Source organism: Bactrocera dorsalis, chromosome 2 (assembly GCF_023373825.1).
Source record: "Bactrocera dorsalis isolate Fly_Bdor chromosome 2, ASM2337382v1, whole genome shotgun sequence".
Taxonomy (NCBI): domain Eukaryota; kingdom Metazoa; phylum Arthropoda; class Insecta; order Diptera; family Tephritidae; genus Bactrocera; species Bactrocera dorsalis.
Genome location: NC_064304.1, coordinates 54703251 through 54722082, shown reverse-complemented (window position 1 = coordinate 54722082; position 18832 = coordinate 54703251). Strand labels below are relative to the sequence as shown.

General features: G+C 37.5%; 1 protein-coding gene across 1 annotated transcript; it reads left to right on the top strand.

Moving 5' to 3' along the window:
* The first annotated feature begins 9688 nt into the window (after positions 1-9688).
* Positions 9689-10981, top strand: LOC125776109 (uncharacterized protein K02A2.6-like). Its single transcript, XM_049446993.1, has one exon. The coding sequence runs from the start codon at positions 9689-9691 to the stop codon at positions 10979-10981; it is 1293 nt and encodes a 430-aa protein (XP_049302950.1).
* The last annotated feature ends 7851 nt before the right edge of the window (positions 10982-18832 follow it).

Sequence of the window (18832 nt, the reverse complement as noted above, 5' to 3'; positions counted from 1 at the left end):
CCTTACGTACAGCTGCAACCGAAACCATTGCTTTTCGGAAAGTGCAAAACAACAGCTGGTACGACGAGAAGTGCCGTGTCGCAGCGGAGAGAAAACAGGCTGCCTACCTCGCAATGTTACGATCGACCACAACACGTGCGGGTAGATACCAAGAGTTGAAGAGGGAAGAGAGATGCATTTGCAGACAGAAAAAGAAAGAGGCCGAAATGCGTGAGTACGAAGAGCTTGCTAAGCTGGCCGACAAGGGTAATGTTCGAAAATTTTACGAAAAAATGCGGCGGCCTACAGGAGATTTCAAGACCGGAGCATACGCTTGTGGAACGTTCCAAGGTGATCTAGCCACCGATGCTCAGAGCATACTTAAATTATGGAGGGAACACTTCTCCAGCCTGCTGAATGGCAGTGAACGCAACACCAGCAGAAGGCGAACCCGATACCCCAATCGATGACGATGGAGCAGACGTTCCATTGCCCGAACATGAAGAAGTTCGAATAACAATTGCCCGCCTGAAAAACAACAAAGCGGCAGGGGCCGATGGATTGCGGGCCGAGCTATTGAAACACGGCGGCGAAGAGCTGATAAGGTGCATGCATCAGCTTCTTTGCAAAATATGGTCGGACGAAAGTATGCCAAACGATTGGAATTTAAGTGTGCTATGCCCAATCCATAAAAAAGGAGACCCCACAATCTCCCCCAACTACCGTGGGATTAGCCTCCTCAACATCGCATATAAGGTTATATCGACCGTATTGTGTGAAAGATTAAAGCCCACCGTCAACAAACTGATTGGACCTTATCAGTGTGGCTTTAGACCTGGTAAATCAACAACCGACCAGATATTCACAATGCGCCAAATCTGGGAAAAGACCCGTGAAAGGAGAATCGACACACACCACCCCTTCGTCGATTTCAAAGCTGCTTTCGACAGCACGAAAAGGAGCTGCCTTTAAGCCGCGATGTCTGAATTTGGAATCCCCGCAAAAATAATACGGCTGTGTAAACTGACGTTGAGCAGCACCAAAAGCTCCGTCAGAATCGGGAAGGACCTCTCCGAGCCGTTCGATACCAAACGAGGTTTCAGACAAGGCGACTCCCTATCGTGCGATTTCTTCAATCTGCTGCTGGAGAAAATTATTCGAGCTGCAAAACTTAATCGAGCAGGTACAATCTTTTATAAGAGTGTACAGCTGCTGGCGTATGCTGATGATATTGATATAATCGGCCTCAACATCCGCGCCGTTAGTTCTGCTTTCTCCAGACTGAACAAGGAAGCAACGCAAATGGGTCTGGCAGTGAACGAGGGTAAGACGAAATATCTCCTGTCATCAAACAAACAGTCGTCGCACTCGCGACTTGGCTCTCACGTCACTGTTGACAGTCATAACATTGAAGTTGTAGAAAATTTCGTCCACTTAGGAACCAGCATTAACACCACCAACAATGTCAGCCTGGAAATACAACGTAGGATTACTCTTGCCAACAGGTGCTACTTCGGAATGAGCAGGCAATTGAAAAGTAAAGTCCTCTCTCGACGAACAAAAACCACACTCTATAAGTCGCTCATAATTCCTGTCCCGCTATATGGTGCAGAGGCTTGGACGATGACAACAACTGATGAGTCGACGTTACGAGTTTTCGAGAGAAAGATTCTGCGACTCTGGTCCTTTGCGCATTGGCCACGGCGAATATCGCATTCGTTGGAACGATTAGCTGTATGAAATATACGACGACAATGACATAGTTCAGCGAATTAAAAGACTGCGGCTACGCTAACTAGGTCATGTTGTCCGAATGGACGAAAACAATCCAGCTCTGAAAGTATTCGACCTAGTACCGCTGGAGGAAGTAGAGGAATAGGGAGACCTGCACTCTATTGGAAGGACCAAGTAGAGAAGGACCTGGCTTTGCTTGGAATATACAATTGACGCCACAGCCACAAGGCGAAACGACTGGCGCGCGGTTATAACAGCGCAAACATTATCTCCGCTAGTAAAGTAAGTATATACATATAAAAAGGAAGACAAGGTGAGTTGAAATTCGGGTGACTATCTGTCGGTCCGCGCAAACTAAAACTTAAAAATTGAGATATCTTCATGAAACTTGGTACACGCTAGGGTGGGTCGATCCCGGACTTTTTTCGATTCGGAATTTCTAATAGTGCGGAAAAGTTGCCTTAGTACTTCCTGATTCCAATGCAACTTTTTGTTTTGAGATCGGATTGCATCTTCAACCCCAACTCCGGCCTTGAAATTTCGGAAATTCGCCTAAAATCGTGAAATTGTCTACCTAGCGCCTGAAATACGCATCTCATGGCAAAATGTATAAAGCAAAAGTTATTTGTCGCGTCATTTGCTACCGAAATGGTTTATGTGATCATGGCCGTAGGACTAACCGTTCCCGAGATATGAGCGAAAAAGCGGCGCGCCACAGCGCAAGTGAAAATTGTTGCAGCTCTGAGCTAACCTGTATTTGTCACCCAGAACCCACCGCGTGGAGGTGGCTGCTCTTCGGGTTCCTCCCAAGGTCAACCCAACCAACCAACCATATGTCAGGCTTGTTTTAGTCTGAATCTGTGTCAAATTTATTAAAAAAATCAGATTTTGTACTAAACTTTGTCACTTGTTGCCAAGATTTCAGTGTAGAGCGTATAAAACGATCACGAGATTGGGGGCCAATATCTTTGGAAGATGCCTCTGTCACCAGTTTGACGGTTCTCTCGACTGCCGACTGCCACGGTGAGAGGGGAAATCACTAAATTTCCATACCTCTGCAGTGTCTCCCGACAGCCCTTTTATGAGTTCTTCGTTAGAAACTGAACAAAGAACTGGTGGAACATTCAAGGTAATAGTCTTCCAGTTAATCATATCGTAATAATTATTAGCTTTGAAATTTAGCTTTGGCACTTTATACATCTAACCCTTCCATTCACAGTGTCAGACTCTGCTTCTCTGGCTGCCAGAAGACGGTCAAGAGCCAACTTTCTGACTTCTATCCGTTCGTCAGTCATCATACTAAGGAGAATGTTTTCTGGAAGAGCAAAGAAAGCATTCTGTTGAATGGATGAATCGACAGCCTTGCGCAGTTTAGCAGGTAAGTATCTCGACCTTTGAATTGCAGCATAGAGATGGCGCGAGCCATCTTTGATTGAACTGTTGAATCTTATTGAGGACCATAAAGGTGAGTAAACTGTAAGTATGTACTTGACAAAAATCTTTATTTCCTTTGTTGGTTTGTCAGTAGAAATGTATAATCTCAGAATTCTATTTGCACAGGTGAGCCAGCGAGATTTGCACATGTTTCCTGGATGCATCGACGCTAAATCTGAGGAACATTTACGAAATAACAGCTTCCGATATTTTATAGAGATAAGCTTGGTCTTTGCTAAGTTGGATCGGATTAATAACCTCAGAAGGTAATTGGCAGGATGGAAAACTTTCAAATTTGACAACAGGCAACTTCTCACAATCAGGGAGCAGTTTACCTATGTCGCCAGAGAATGTATTTGGACTCTTTGAGACACCATCTATGTGTTCGAAAAGAGCACGGAATGGAAGTTCGTTGAAATGTAGAAGACAAACAACCCACTGTAATGGCCTACCTATTCTTTCTTCTAGTTTCCGAATGATTCCACCTTTCCAACCTGTGTTCGTGTTGGTGCCATCAGCACCGACAACTTCTAGATGTTCCACATCAACTGAATTGTCTTGTAAATGTTGCCATATAGCTTGCGTCTCATCCTCAGCTGACCCGGAAGGAGAAGTGACGTGGCCAAAGTAATGACAACCAGGTTCCGCTATAAGAGAAATATGTTCCTCTTTAACAGTGTCGCGGTAGTACTTTTCACCTTCGCTGACTTGTGTAAGTGTATTGTCTTTGCGGCCGTCAAAATACAGCCCATATACGGAGTCAATACTTTCGGTGTTCTGGAGCTTAACACCAACACTTTTTTTTGCCCGGCTAATCTTGCATTTGTCAGTGACAAAGCTAGCCTGATCCTCTGTTATCAAACCTGCTTTTTTGGCATCCAGAAAAGCCGATGAAACAATCAAGGCCGCTGCTCTATCACTTACTCCAAATCTTTGGGCAGCTAAAGCAGTGTGTTGTAATACTAGTGTGTTTTATTTGGTTTTAGAGGATGAAAGAGAAAATTCATCATCACCATCGTTTTTCGAAGAATCAATGTGCGACGCGCCTACATTGTTGTCGTCTGTATGAGAGTCTGGCTGATCTGAATGGTCACGTGTTCTAGCTGATACTTTTCTGGTAAGTGTTGATGTTGAATGATGTTTTGAAAGCTTTTCTTTACGTTCATTTTTCTTTGTAATCTTTTTTGTTTCAGGTAGATCAACACTTCCAATGCGACCAATTCTTGTGGTTCTCTGGTCCAAGAGAAATGGTTGTTCATTGATAGGAACTTTCCTTTCCTTTGGACAAGTGCAAGAAGAAAAATAAATGCATTTACAAGCAGCGATGTCAAATAATTTTCCGGCAGAAGAGACAAAATCGTCTCTTTTAGAGCTCAAACCTATTGGGTTCCTTAAAAACATTTTTTTAAGAGTCAGAAATTTCTTATGGTATGTGGTGAGCATTTGTACAACTCTGGTGTGTGAAACTATCGGAATAGATGACTTTTTGAAAGTATTTTCAACCTTTTTTGCAACTATTTCTGTAACCTCTTTACTCCTCGGTTCATAGTTGTCGCCTCGGAGTCGCCCTATACCAAATCTTTCAAACTGATAACACAAAAGAACATCCTGGTAAGTAGGTAACTGGGACTCAGAGAGATTGTACGGATATATGCCAAACACAGGACATTTCTGTCTAAATTTAAATTTAGATACAGACATTTTGAGTTCTGTGTTTTGTTGAGAGAATATAAGTGATAGCACCTGGCGAAATCAACGACAAGAGTGAAGGAACTCGATGAAAAAATATTTATGTGGAGACCAGTCCGAACGTGTCGTATGGCGCAGGGAAATGAATGTAAGTGATAGAACTCGGCGAAATCACCGACAAGAGTGAAGGAACTCGATGAAAAAATATTTGTGTGGAGATCTATCCGAACGTGTCCTTTGGCGTAGGTGAATGAATGTGAGTGATAGCACTCGGCGAAATCAACGTCAAGAAGTGTGGCCGCAAGCCGATTTTCACCTTGTGCCGATTTTCACCTTGTGCTGTGGCGCGCCGCCTTTTCGCTCGTATCTCGGGAACGGTTCGTCCTACGGCCATGATCACTTATACCATTTCGGTAGCAAATGACGTGACAAATAACTTTTGTTTTATACATTTTGCCATGAGATGCGTATTTCAGGTGCTAGGTAGACAATTTCACGATTTTAGGCGAATTTCCGAAATTTCAAGGCCGAGGTTCGGGTTGAAGATGCAATCCGATCTCAAAACAAAAAGTTGCATTGGAATCAGGAAGTACTAAGGCAACTTTTCCGCACTATTAGAAATACCGAATCGAAAAAAGTCCGGAATCGACCCACCCTACTGACCACTATGCGTATTAAACGACGTGTATTTTTGACTACTCTTTGCCACAGGGACATGAAAAAAACCGTTCTTCAGGTCAATTGTACTGAAGACTTTCGCGTCTTGTAGTCTATCCAATTGGTCTTCTATCAGTGGTAGTGGAAATCTGTCTCTGATGATTACCTTATTCAATCTACGGTAATCCACACATAGCCTAGATGTACCATCGCGTTTTTTGACGATTCCGATATCTCAATTATACCCTCACTAAGCCATTGCTCAATTTGGTCGTCTACAACACATCGCTCACTAAAAGGAAATCTGCGTGGGGTACAAAATATTGGGCTTTCGTCTTTAACAACTATGTTCATTTGCACATTGGTAGATTTACACTTATTTGGTTTGTAGTCTTTTACCAGTTCAAAAACTTTTTGTCTAGCATACGCACTAGCACCTACGTTTACCTTTCTAATTTTATATTTAAAACTGATTCCGTAATGTCAGTAATAGGGGAAGCTTGAAACCGTGTGCAATATCTTATAAAGCTATCACTTTCAGTGATAAATTTCGATATTATATGATCTTTTGATCTCTTTTGCTTTGTACCGTGCTTAGAGCGTGTAGCTTCTGCAGGTGTGCTTTGTTTATCGTCGTCAGCCATTTTTGGAATGGTAAGAAACTGACCTGATTTAGATTCTTTTGAATCCGTGCTCATTTAGAATAAATAAGAATTTAGAAATAAAATTTGATGAGATATTTCTGATAAGTACCGAAAACCGAAAACTCTTTTAAGTAAATAAGAGTTGTTATTCCCGTAAATTTACTAAAATACGAGTTAATTGTTTTTGTTAACCGCACTATTGTATTTAAATTGTATTTAAATAGTTGCGATTTTATATATATTTTTATATATTTTATATTACGAATTTATCCGTATGTCCTTGTATATAAGTACTCGTACAGACGGTATACGAGGTCAATAACCTTTGTACATATATGTGCACGCTATGTGCGTATTGACGTGCATATGATGTGTTAAATTGGTTGGTATTTAATCCCGCTTGTTTTTGTAATTAGCTATTATCGCAGCTTCTAATAATTTAAAATTTGTTATAATTTTTATGTTTCGGATATACCCCCTAAATCAGGGTATGTAGCGTATGCTAAAGGAATAACGAATATATGTATACAGTATGTATATCATATATATGTATATGTACTTATGTTTGCGCGATTAGAATATAGCGAGAAAAGAAAATGAACAAAGTGCAGGTCATTAGCCTCTGCACTTGCGGATTAGCAAGTATGTGCTTCAATATATTAATGTTAATATATATTAATATTAATATTAATTTGTTTGTATGTGTTTGTAAGTACACTTGCGGATTAGCAAGTATGTGCTTCAATATATTAATGTTAATATATATTAATATTAATATTAATTTGTTTGTATGTGTTTGTAAGTACAAATTTATGTTTGTTGCATTTATGTATTTTAAGTATGCTTTGGGTAAGTGCATATGTAAATATGTATGTTTGTACATATTTATTCTCGCATTGGAAATTTTGCTTTTTATGCCTTTCGCTTACCTATTTTATGCAATCCTGCTTACTGTTTGAAGAAACATAAGGGGTATTGCTGGGAAGATTTGCAAGTAAATAAATGCTTGAATATAATATGTTTGTTTTCTGTTGTAGTGGGTGTGTTTGTATACACAAGGGTAAGCTTAGAAGGCAGTAAATGATTTCCTTTAGTATTTATAAAAATATATGGATGATATATTTTTACAACTGTATTTTGTTTCCGTTTAGAAATTGATCAAACGGATTATATACATAGGTTTTATATTTGATAAAACCGTATGATATCATACATATTTACATATGTGCATAAAAAATTGAACGACTTACTTTGTCTCGCCTCAAGGGGGTTTTGGGGAGAATATAGTACATATATGTATGTATTTATATAATTTTGGGAATATTATCCGCTTTCGGTTTCCGCCTGTGTTTAGTGTTCTACTATTTCCTCCTGTGTTTAATGTTCCTTTCCTAATTTCCTCCTTTGTTTAGTGTCCTCTTGCTCCCGTTTCCTCCTTTGTAGAGTATGTATGCATGTAGGTATGCGTTCGTTGTTATGTTGGTTTTTTTTTTCTTATTATATCGCGCCCGATTTAAGTTATAATTTTGCTATTTTATTTTTTTTTTGTTAGACCGCGCCCGATTTGTTTTATAATTATTACTATTTTTATAGTTAGAGCGCGCCCGATTTATGGTTTGTATGAATTTTTAATATTTATATTTATTATTATTAATTTTTTTTTTTCCCCCTCAGCACCGTATTCTTAAAATGTTATTTTTTTTTTTGTTGTTTTATATGTGTGCACTATTCTCACTGGATAACTCTTTTAAGTTTTGTAAAATTTTGTTTCTTTATTTTATTTATTTATGGTTTTTCAAAAACTTATTAATATTCGATTTTTATTATATTTGTTTTGTGGTGGCCTAGACGCAGCAATTTATGTAAATAAAAATAAATTTTTTTTAATTATTTTGTAATTATATATGTATACGTATGTTTTTTGCACAGCACTTTATTTATATATTTATCTTTTGTTTTTTTTTTTTGTATATATGCACTTTTTGTACCACAGTACTTGTGCATGTGTATTTGTATGAACTATATTTTATTTTCACTGTCTTGCTGTATCCAAAACCGGTTTTTGGTACATATGTTCTTGGTTGTTTGTGTTTTTTTTTATTTTTGTTTTGTCACTTATTGTTACCTTTTCGGTTTTTATTACCGCACTTTCACACACGTTAAGATTTTTAGTAACTTTTTTTTTTCGAAATCTTAATTTTTTTTTTTTACTTTATTTAGCCACAGTGCCTTTCTTTATGGCTCGAAGGACCATGTATAAAAAACTCACCTTATAGGCCACTCACACGTTTTTTTTATAAGGAAAAATGCACTAATTCCACAAATCGTTATAAACTTATATTTTCACTTAAGGGTATTATTTTAAAATGAATTTCAATTTAATAGACAATAGTCTTAAAACCGTTAAATATATCTTATATATATATACACAATGATGAAAGTTATGAAAATTAGTTTTAATATAAAATGAAAACTTTAACTATATAAATGCGGGAGCGAACGTGAACCGGGATGCTGAGAGGCTGCGAAAAGCGATGTTGCTTGGACGACGTCGTATCAACGAAAGGTGCGCGAGCTGCTTTCTCTATTCCTTTTGTTATAATTAGACTGCAGAATGTCATCGCGTTTGGGTGCATGTGCGTGTATGTGTGTTAATGTGTGGTGTTCGCTCGCGTGATGAGGTGATTAGTCGATTCGGTGTGATGAATTGATGCAGATGTGATGCGACGTCGCTACTCATTTAGCCAAAGTGCATAATAAGAACTCAAAGGCTGAAATTTTTGGGACACCTCCTGTCGGATGAGGGGATTGAAGTTGATCCCGAAAAAGTAAAAGTGATCACAGCATTCAGAGCCCCGAAAAATAAAGAAGAAGTACGTAGTTTTCTCGGTTTAGCTACATATGTGGGTAAGTTTGTAATTGACTTGGCAGACAGCACTGAGCCTCTAAGGAAACTAATGAGGAGCAAGGAGAAATTTGTTTGGGGCAAAGAGCAGGACGACGCATTTCAAGGAATTAAGGCGAAAATTGCTGCGGTATCGAAACTCTCATACTTTAACCCACAGGACAAAACGTGTTTAATTACAGATGCTAGTCCGGTGACTCTGTGTGCCGTATTAGTGCAATTTGATAAGGCAAATACTTCGCGGATCATTTCATTTGACAGTAAGAGTCTCTCACCGGTGGAAAAGAGATATTCCCAAACCGAAAAAGAAAGTCTGGCCTTGGTGTGGGCTGTGGAAAAATTTTATTATTATTTGGCAGGGCTACATTTTGATCTAATAACCGATCACAAGCCACTAGAAACCATATTTAAGCCAACCTCACGACCTCCAACGAGGATCGAAAGATGGTTGCTAAGGTTACAGTCATATCGTTTCCGAGTGATATATAAGCCAGGGAAAGAAAATATTGCGGATTCGCTATCAAGGCTTTCCCAAGAAAACAACGCTGATCCATATGATTGGGCCGGAGAGCAACATATTTTTCGAGTAGTGTCCACTTTGATTCCGAAGTCACTCTCCATATCCTCCTTATCACAGATTACCAAGATGTCTATATTAGACGAAGAGATACAAGATGTAATGACGTGTCTAAGTCAGGACTCCTGGAAAGCGAATATGTCAAGCCCATATTATCCACTTCGTTTGGAGCTATCTATAGTTGGTGATATCCTATTATGGGGAACTAAATTAGTAATCCCACGAAAGTTGCGAGAAATAATTCTGGGCCTCGCACATGAAGGACATCCAGGAATAAGTGCAATGAAACGGAGATTACGCTCCAAAGTTTGGTGGCCTTGTGTGGACAAAGATGCTGAAAAATACGTCAAGACTTGTCAAGATTGCCTTATAGTGTCAATCCCACCAAAACCAGCTCCGATGGAGATGCACCCTTTCCCAAATGGACTCTGGAAATGCTTAGCAGTCGATATTTTGGGTCCTTTACCTAATGGGGATAACATATTGGTACTAATTGAATACTACTCCAGATATATGGAGTTCAAAGTGATTAAGTCAATAACATCTAAAACCATTATTGATGAAATGGAAGAGATATTTTCAAGATTGGTATTTCCAGAGACACTAACGTCTGACAATGGAAGGCAATTCGTAAGCGTTGAGTTTAAAAGTTTTTGCAGTACCCACGGCATTCGACTAATGACCACGCCCCCGTACTGGCCTCAGGCTAATGGCGAAGTAGGAAATATGAACAGGTCCCTAGTGAAACGTTTAAAGATAGCTCATGCAAACAACGACAACTACAAGAAGGAAATTCAGAAGTTCGTTTTGATGTACAATGTTACTCCGCATGGTACCACGGGCGCTCCACCGACAGAACTAATGTTTAACAGAGTTATAAGAGACAAAATTCCCTTCATTCAGCACCTTGTGGGGGAAATGGCAGACTCAGAAGAGAAAAATAAGGATATGCGAGAAAAAGATAAAGGGAAACAGTTGACTGACAAGGCCAGGAGTGCGGGAAATGTTGACATTCATGTTGGAGATACAGTACTCTTAAAGAATGTAATATTTCCACATAAGTTGACACCCACATTTGATACTACCACGTATAAGGTAGTAAAGCGAGAAGGAAATGTTGTGCAGATTTCCGCTGGTGGTAAAACATACACCAGGGATGTTGGTCATTTGAAAAAGGTTGTAACCACAAACCCATTGCGTCCTGCAGCGCCAGTTTTCTTCGATGCCGAGTCTTTTTCCCGAACTACCTCAACATCTGAGGATCAGCAGAAGCTAAGCGAGAACCTCAAACTACGTCTGGAGAAGAAGGAAGGAATGTGGAGATCTGTACCTGTTAAAGAAAGTGACAATACGCTCCCATAATTTAGCAACAAGGAAAGCGTTGATGTAACGTGTCTGTAAATATGACATTTGATATTAGATACATATTGGACGCCGACCGTGCCGGACGGGAAGGCCGATAGTTATTAATATAATATTATAATTGTTAGTTATTTATATAAATTATAATAAATCGTGAAATCGCAGAATAATACAGATATGACAATGTTGACTTATTTTTTTATATTTTTGAATTACTAAAATTTTCAAATGATTCTTACATAAGTTTATGACAGAAAATAGCAAAAAAGAAAAAAAACAACAAACACATGCGGGAGCTGTAGCACATGAAACTTTTTATTCGCTCCGCTCTGCTACCTCTTCGCCAGAGCAGAGCAAAGCACTTCATTTTTTGTTCTCGCTACAGCTATAGTTTTATACCTAACTAAACTCGGAGAAGAGCTGAGCACATAATTTTATATTTTATATTATTTTATAGTTATGCTATGGCTCCCGACAAAGTGAGAACGGTAGCGATAGCATAGCAATAATTCTAGAAATTTTGCAGCTACGGAGTAGTAAATGGAAACCCTGAAGCCAACAACAATAGCATCATCAGTAGCATCAATAGAAACAACAACAACAAAATAGTTGTAAGTAATTCTTATATTCATTAATTGCATGGGAAATAATTCCTCTGGTATTAAATACGAAATTTTTTATTGCTGTGAGTATTATAATTATTATTCCACTCATAAAAGTCCGTGTTTAAGAAAATTAAAACAATATTAATTCTTATCACAACAAGATACATTGTATTAGTAAATCAAATACATATATACACAAAAAGAAATAGAGAATCTACAATTTTCAAAAATGGCCGTTAATAAATTTACTATAGACGATCTAGCTAGATTAATAGCAACACAAACCACAAACTTAAGAGCTGAAAGAGCTCAGCTAAATAACGGGATAAAAAACATAACAACTGTTACGTAGGTGACGGAATACGAAATACAGACAATTAACGACTCAATTATATGCAATGAAAATTAAGAAATTATAAAATCTTCACCGGAGTTCTCGGGAAGGTCATATGCCAGCTAGAGAGAAGCTGCGAAAAATTCAATGAGTCTTTATATAGAGGGACTAGCAAATACCCGGCGTACTTTGTTACGCCGCAAAAACTGAAACGATGAGGGTATTGGAAAGAATTTAATGTATATAGTTTAAAATGCAAATAAAAGAATACCTTTATTCGTACATGTAAACACACATACATGAGTATAATGTTTAACTTATGTTAGACTTATAAATATTTACTACCCATATTTGAATTAATTGCAAACACTTTTAAATTCATTAACGTTATAAATAATTTGTTTATTAAATTTTTTTTACAGAAAAATTAAAAATAGATAACGAAAAGGTAACAATTCAAAAGTCTTACTTAAAATAAATAGGATTGTATAGAGTAAATATTAATTCAAGATATGAAATAAGGTATACTATAATTGATGTATTGTGGAACAATAACCAAAAAGGATATATTTTAATTATTAAAAAATTTAGTGAATACAACATTTTTTGTTTTATTTCCATTGCCAGAAATGAGAACAGTTTGTTTTGCGGGGAACCAATTCGTGACAGAGCCACATATAATTGACCGTGAGAAAATACTTCGTTTCGAAGATCTATGCCAACAGTATTAAATGTTTGCCCTTGGGACTTATTAATGGTAATCGCAAAACACGTCTTAACGGGGAACTGTACTCTTTTGAAACTAAATGGAAGATCTGTAGGTATCATTGGTATCCAAGGGATCATTTTGCTTTCGCCTGCTGCAGGTTCGGTTAAAATGTTTGCTTGAATGATATTAGGCATCAAGTGCGTTATCTTCAGTCGAGTGCCATTACATAAATTGGGAGGCTTAAGATTTCGTAGAAGGATTATTGGCGTGCCAATTTTAAGTTCTAGTTGAAATGGAGGTAGTCCCGAGGGATTAAGAGAGTTAAGAAACTCCGTTGGATAGTGAACAACGTCTCCTTCATCTGTCACTGTGTCAAAAGAATTGTAAATTTTATATTCTGATAATATTCTTTGACAAACGGCTTTGTTGATTTCGTCTGCATCGGAATTCGTCGAAGTAATTATAGCTCACTCATATAACCACTTAGAATCTTTGTGGTGCAAATTAATAATATCTGGATATACGTTATCAATAAGTTGGTCAACTGTTCTAACACAGGTTCCTGCAATATCTGGCATTATTACATAACCATCTTTGGTGACAGATTTGCAACCGTTACCTATTTTAAGTAGGAACTCTGCAAACCGATTGGATGGTCCAGCTCCACAAAGATTTATTCGCATATTGGCAGTCAATTTAAATTTTGGTGTTGTGTTCGGCGCTGGCAATAAACTCCCAATAACGTGGTAAACTTGTTCATGTATTTTAAACGTTGGCATGAAATTACCCTTCCTAATTTCATTACCACCAAACGAAGTCACAACCATTGCATTTTCTTATATTTTTTTTAAGTGACAGGACGACTGATGCTCACCTGTAAGCAGCGCTTTGATTGTCAGCGAAGGCTCACCTATATGTCTCACTTACATGTCTTTTGCTACAACACATACTTGGTGCATCTTTCACCCACTTTTTAGCCTTACAAAAATTGCAAATGCCATTCATTCGACCAATGAATAAAAGGGAATGGTCCAAATAATTACAATCCTGTCTATAGTTAAACGCTGATTTGGAAGCAATCGCCCCTTGTCTATTCTGCATCATTTGCAACCTTACATTCTCTACGCCAGGGATGGGCACATTAGCCCTCAGTGGCATTTTGCCCGTGCGGGCACGAGTGCACATTTTGAGGGCTAGGTGAGGGGATCATCGCGGGCAAACATGAAGAGGGAAGTGAGAGCAACGTTTTACCACTCCATATTTACAAATGAGAGCAACGTATTTTCCACCACCATTGACTGACCTATCACATGTACAGTGGTGTGAACAAAATAGAAACAACCATAAGGTGTTGTGAAGTTTTAAAATATGCTGTTTTCTTATTAAATAAAATTGTTTTTAGATACATAACATCACATATATATATTTTTTCCTAACAGTGATTAAAATTTCCCACCATGCAAAGGTAAATAAAAACAAATTTTAATGCGAAACTCTAAACTCTGCAAATTATGTTTACCCCTTTTTGTTCACACAACTGTACAATTCCGATATGAAGTAAACTTCCACCCTTAAATTTGTGTACAATGTCAGTATTGCCGCAACCACTCTGCGATGAACATCAAGTTACGGAGGAATGTAATTCATTTTTTTCGCAATTTTTCTCAACTTGTTATGCCCTTCTCTCCGTAAACTGATATTCCCCTCATCTAGCCCCCGTGCGCACTTTGCTAAGTGGCTTATTACACGCAGCAACTTTTGTCTCGGCAACTCTTGGTTTATTGGCGAGGGGGCGACGAGGAGAGGAGAATCGCGCCGAGTTTCCAGTGTTCAGCAACTCGCTTTGTGTTCTCATTCGTAGCAGTTCGCTGCGACGTTTTTCGGCATTCGTGTTCTTTCTTTCGTAGTACATAGTTGCATTTGAGTATATTTTTTGAAATTAATATTTTGAATATATTTAAAAAATTTAATTTCATCTTTTGGCAAGTAATTTGCAAATATGTATACAAATATACATAATATAATTTAAATATTTTAGAAAATGGAGTATGACGAAAAAATCAAATTAATTAAAGATATTGTGAAATGTATGGAGAAAGCCATACAAATTGATTCAGACGATAGTGAAAAGGGTGACATATGTATGTGAAATTCTGTCATATAATCTTTGTTTTCATTTTGAATTATAAATAAAATGTATTTCTTAATTGTCAGAACTGATTAATATATGTGATAGAGTGGCCCAAATAGCCATAAGGAAAAAGAAACGACAATGGGTTAAAGTAAAGAGTAGACAATGGGTTAAAGTAAAGTGAAAGAGAATGAGAAAAAAACTCGAACAGAGTTGCGCAACACAAGTTGCTCGTGTGAAGGTAATGGGCGACAGCAAAAGAGAATCGCCCGAGAATTAGCAACTTTTGTCGCCTCGTGTAATAATACACTAACTTTGCGGGCTAAAAATGTGCCCATCCCTGCTCTACGCGATTTGCACTCTCGTCGACCGTCTCATTTCGTCTTAGCTGAATTTGCCGCCTATTTGATGAGAATCTAAATAATTGAGATTTTGCTTTTGGCATCTCTGAAAGCTTGTATTGTAAAAACCGTATATTTATTATTAACCAAATTAGTTTCGCTTAAATCTAATTTTTACCTTTTGATTTAAAGACAATAAATTTCCAATTTTACTCTACCATTTGCAGAATACGATCATAAATACAATAAAGTTAGAAGAAACCAGCAAGTATTTCGCAGACACACATGAAAACCACATTACATTTTAATATTTTATTTTATTGGTTTTTGGATGTTCCTTACGGAGAGCGTTCTGTTTTTGTTTTCAATGTGCTTTGTTACAAAAAAGTACAAAGACAATAAGAAAAGCAATTCAAGCAACGGTGCGTTGCTGCAAAATAAGTAGCTGTAAAACAGAATAAATATAGTTGACACTGTATTTACATATCTACATACATGCATACATACGGCAATTTATGCGGGCATTTGATTGTGCTGTTTAGCGTTATTTCACTTGTTCTGCGATCATTTATATATGCAAACTTTTTTGCTTTGTACTTTACTTCAATAAGTTATGTAGAAAAGATGCGAGAGATGGAAGAGAGAGTGCATACATATGTACATATGTATGTACTTTACTTCATTACGTTATGCTGGAAAAGATGTGCAGAGATGGAAGAGAGAGAGAGTGCGTGCCGCAAACGATCAAGGGCACACGCACACACACAAGGCGCGCTTCGCTGTAGACTGCGTTTGGTGAACGAAAAACCTTATGCTTGCAATATTTTTGGTTTTTCAAAAACTTCAACCCGAAAGAAAAAGGATTTGATTTCGGAAAATTAAAAAAAAAAGTATGCCACTCGTGAGCCTAGAGCAAATGCTTTATTTTAAAAAAAAATTTATAAAAATCGCTTCAGAACTTTAGGAAATTAGCCGTTACAAACATTTTTCATATAAGCGATTTTATATAATTAGTATAGAAGTAGGAGATATTTTGGAGTCCTTACAATACTGAGAAACAAGACTGTTGGCAGTGCCAACGACATTTTGTACAGTTTAAATTTAGAGGCCATATTTAGCAGGTTAGATTTTGCGTAAGTGGCAGAAGACGTAATTGACCAAAAAATGAGCATACTCAGACAAAGATCGCGATTCCTAATAGATTATTACAATGAGGTCAATAAGAAATTGACATTGTTAATTAATAAAACTATACGGAACAAATCCCGAAATAACAAAACAATTAAACATTAAAAATTGTTTACAATTGTAACCAGTATATCATAATTAAAATAAAAGTCAATTTTGTTTGCTTTTTCACAATATCATTTAATAAACGAAATAATAAATGATCACGTTAATTACATTAAATGTGGGCGGCGAGAAAACAATACGGTGGTCGGCACTGGCGATATATTTTCCGCAGGATCGTGGTCGAATGTATAATCGCGGTAGAGGAGTGTAGATGTCGACCCGGCGCAGTGTTTTTTCGAATTTCTCAAAACGAATGTTGATGGACGAATTCCTGACGTGCGAATTATATATATCGAATTGTATGTGACGAAGTTAATTAGCGTAGAGTGTTAACACGGCGCAGTGCACAAGCGAATGTTGATGTGTGATGAGTTTTGAACGAATTGTGAGAGTCGAATTGTGTCCGCTTTCCCTTTTTTTCTATCCCTTTTGATGAGTGGGTTGATGTACAGCTGTAGTGAGATGTGTTGGTGTTGTGTTGTGGTGTCATCAGCTGTGGTGAATTGCGTGGTCGTATTAGGGTGCGCCAGTTTTTTCGGGTAAAGTAGGCGGATGCTTAACTCATTTAAACATCCTGGACCCCCTAGGCGAATATTTTGCCTAGTCTTGTGTACGTACATATATGCGATGGAATGTATATCGGTGTACTGCTAGTAGAGTACCCGAGGGCTCAGAATAAATGCTGAAAATGGCTTTGGTTTTAAACATATGTATGTATTTGTTTTTACGTTCATACGATGTGAAACTATATGATGCGCATTTACGAGTTTGTAACTGCTTTTCGTAGTAATTATATAAAGCGGTTGTTTCTTTGATAGTTATTATGCTAATCATTTATTACTTGATTCCCCTGTATTATTGGCAATTGTTGCAATATTTTTATGATATTTAATTTACGATCGGCTTATGAAGTATAGTAACTCCACGTCTGGCTCAGATACGGCCATATGGAAGACACAATCGAACTTTCAACCTATACGGACGTGTTTTTCATGCGCTCCGTAGAAACTTTCGAAAAAAACCAAAAATAAAACAAAATAAAAAAATATTAAAAAAAGTGCATTCAGTGCAAACGTTAGGCAATAACGCCGAAAGTGCAAATCAAAACATAAAAAACCATAAACTGTTTATAAACAAAAAAACATAACAAAATATCAAATAATAAGTGTGAAATAAAACAAAAAAAAATACAAAGGCATGAGCGCAGCGCAGCCCCACCAACAAGGCCGTAGGCATTCTCTGAATGCCTACTTCAGCTTTGTCGAGCCTGCGAGTTCAGCTCCTACCAACAAACAAGGCAACGGTGAGAAGGATGAGTCATCGCAGCGACCAACTGAGCAGCAAACTAAGCAGAGCTTACAAAAAACTAAAGCAGGAGAGAACGGTCAGCAGCAAACATGATCACACCAACTAAACAAAGGGTACCACCACAGTCGTTAATGCCAAACCACCTCCAATATATTTGCGCGAACGTAGCAGTAATGCTCTCGTTGCTGAAATAAGTAAAATTGTAGGTACTAACAATTTCCATATAGTGCCTTTGAAAAAAGGCAATATAGATGAAACAAAAATTCAGTCCTACACTGAAAAAAGTTTTATGGACATAGTTAAATTTTTGTCAAATAAAATCAAAAATTATTACTCGTATCAACTGAAGAGCTCCAAGGGCCTAGTTGTTGTAATCAAGGGTATAGAGTCCGCCGTAGAAGTCTAGTGAAGTCAAAGAAGCATTGGAAGAATGTGGTTTTGGAATTAAAACAGTTGTAAATATATTTAATAGAAACAAAATACCACAGCCAATGTTTAAAATTGAATTGTTGCCGAATTCGAATCAACTTAAAAAAAATGAGACCCATCCCATTTATAATTTGAAATATTTGCTGCATCGTAGAGTAACTGTGGAAGAACCACATAAAAGAAACGGTCCGGTACAATGTACTAACTGCCAAGAATATGGGCATACTAAATCGTACTGCACTCTACGCAGTGTTGGTGTGGTATGTGGTGATTTAAATCCCACTTCTAAATGCACCCTTAAGAAAAAAGAGTTAGATAAAAAATGCAGCAATTGCGGAGAGAATCACACTGCTAACTACAGAGGTTGCCCTGTATATAAAGATCTGAAATCTAAGTTGTCACAGGGAATTCAAGCACGTCGTAACCAAATGTTACAAACGCCCCGTAATGAAATTATAGCAACCTCAGAAAAAAGTACAAATCCTATTACTTCTAACAATAATAATATGCAAGGAAGCTATGCAAATGTGGTAAAAGGCAACACTGTGCAAATGCAACTCCCGCAAAATCCTCCAAATGGAGGTATTGAAACTATGATTATAAATCTTACACAGTGTATGACACAATTTCTGTCTACAATGCAAAACATGATCCAAGATTTAATAAAATCACAAAATCAAATGCTGCAAAATTTATTAAGT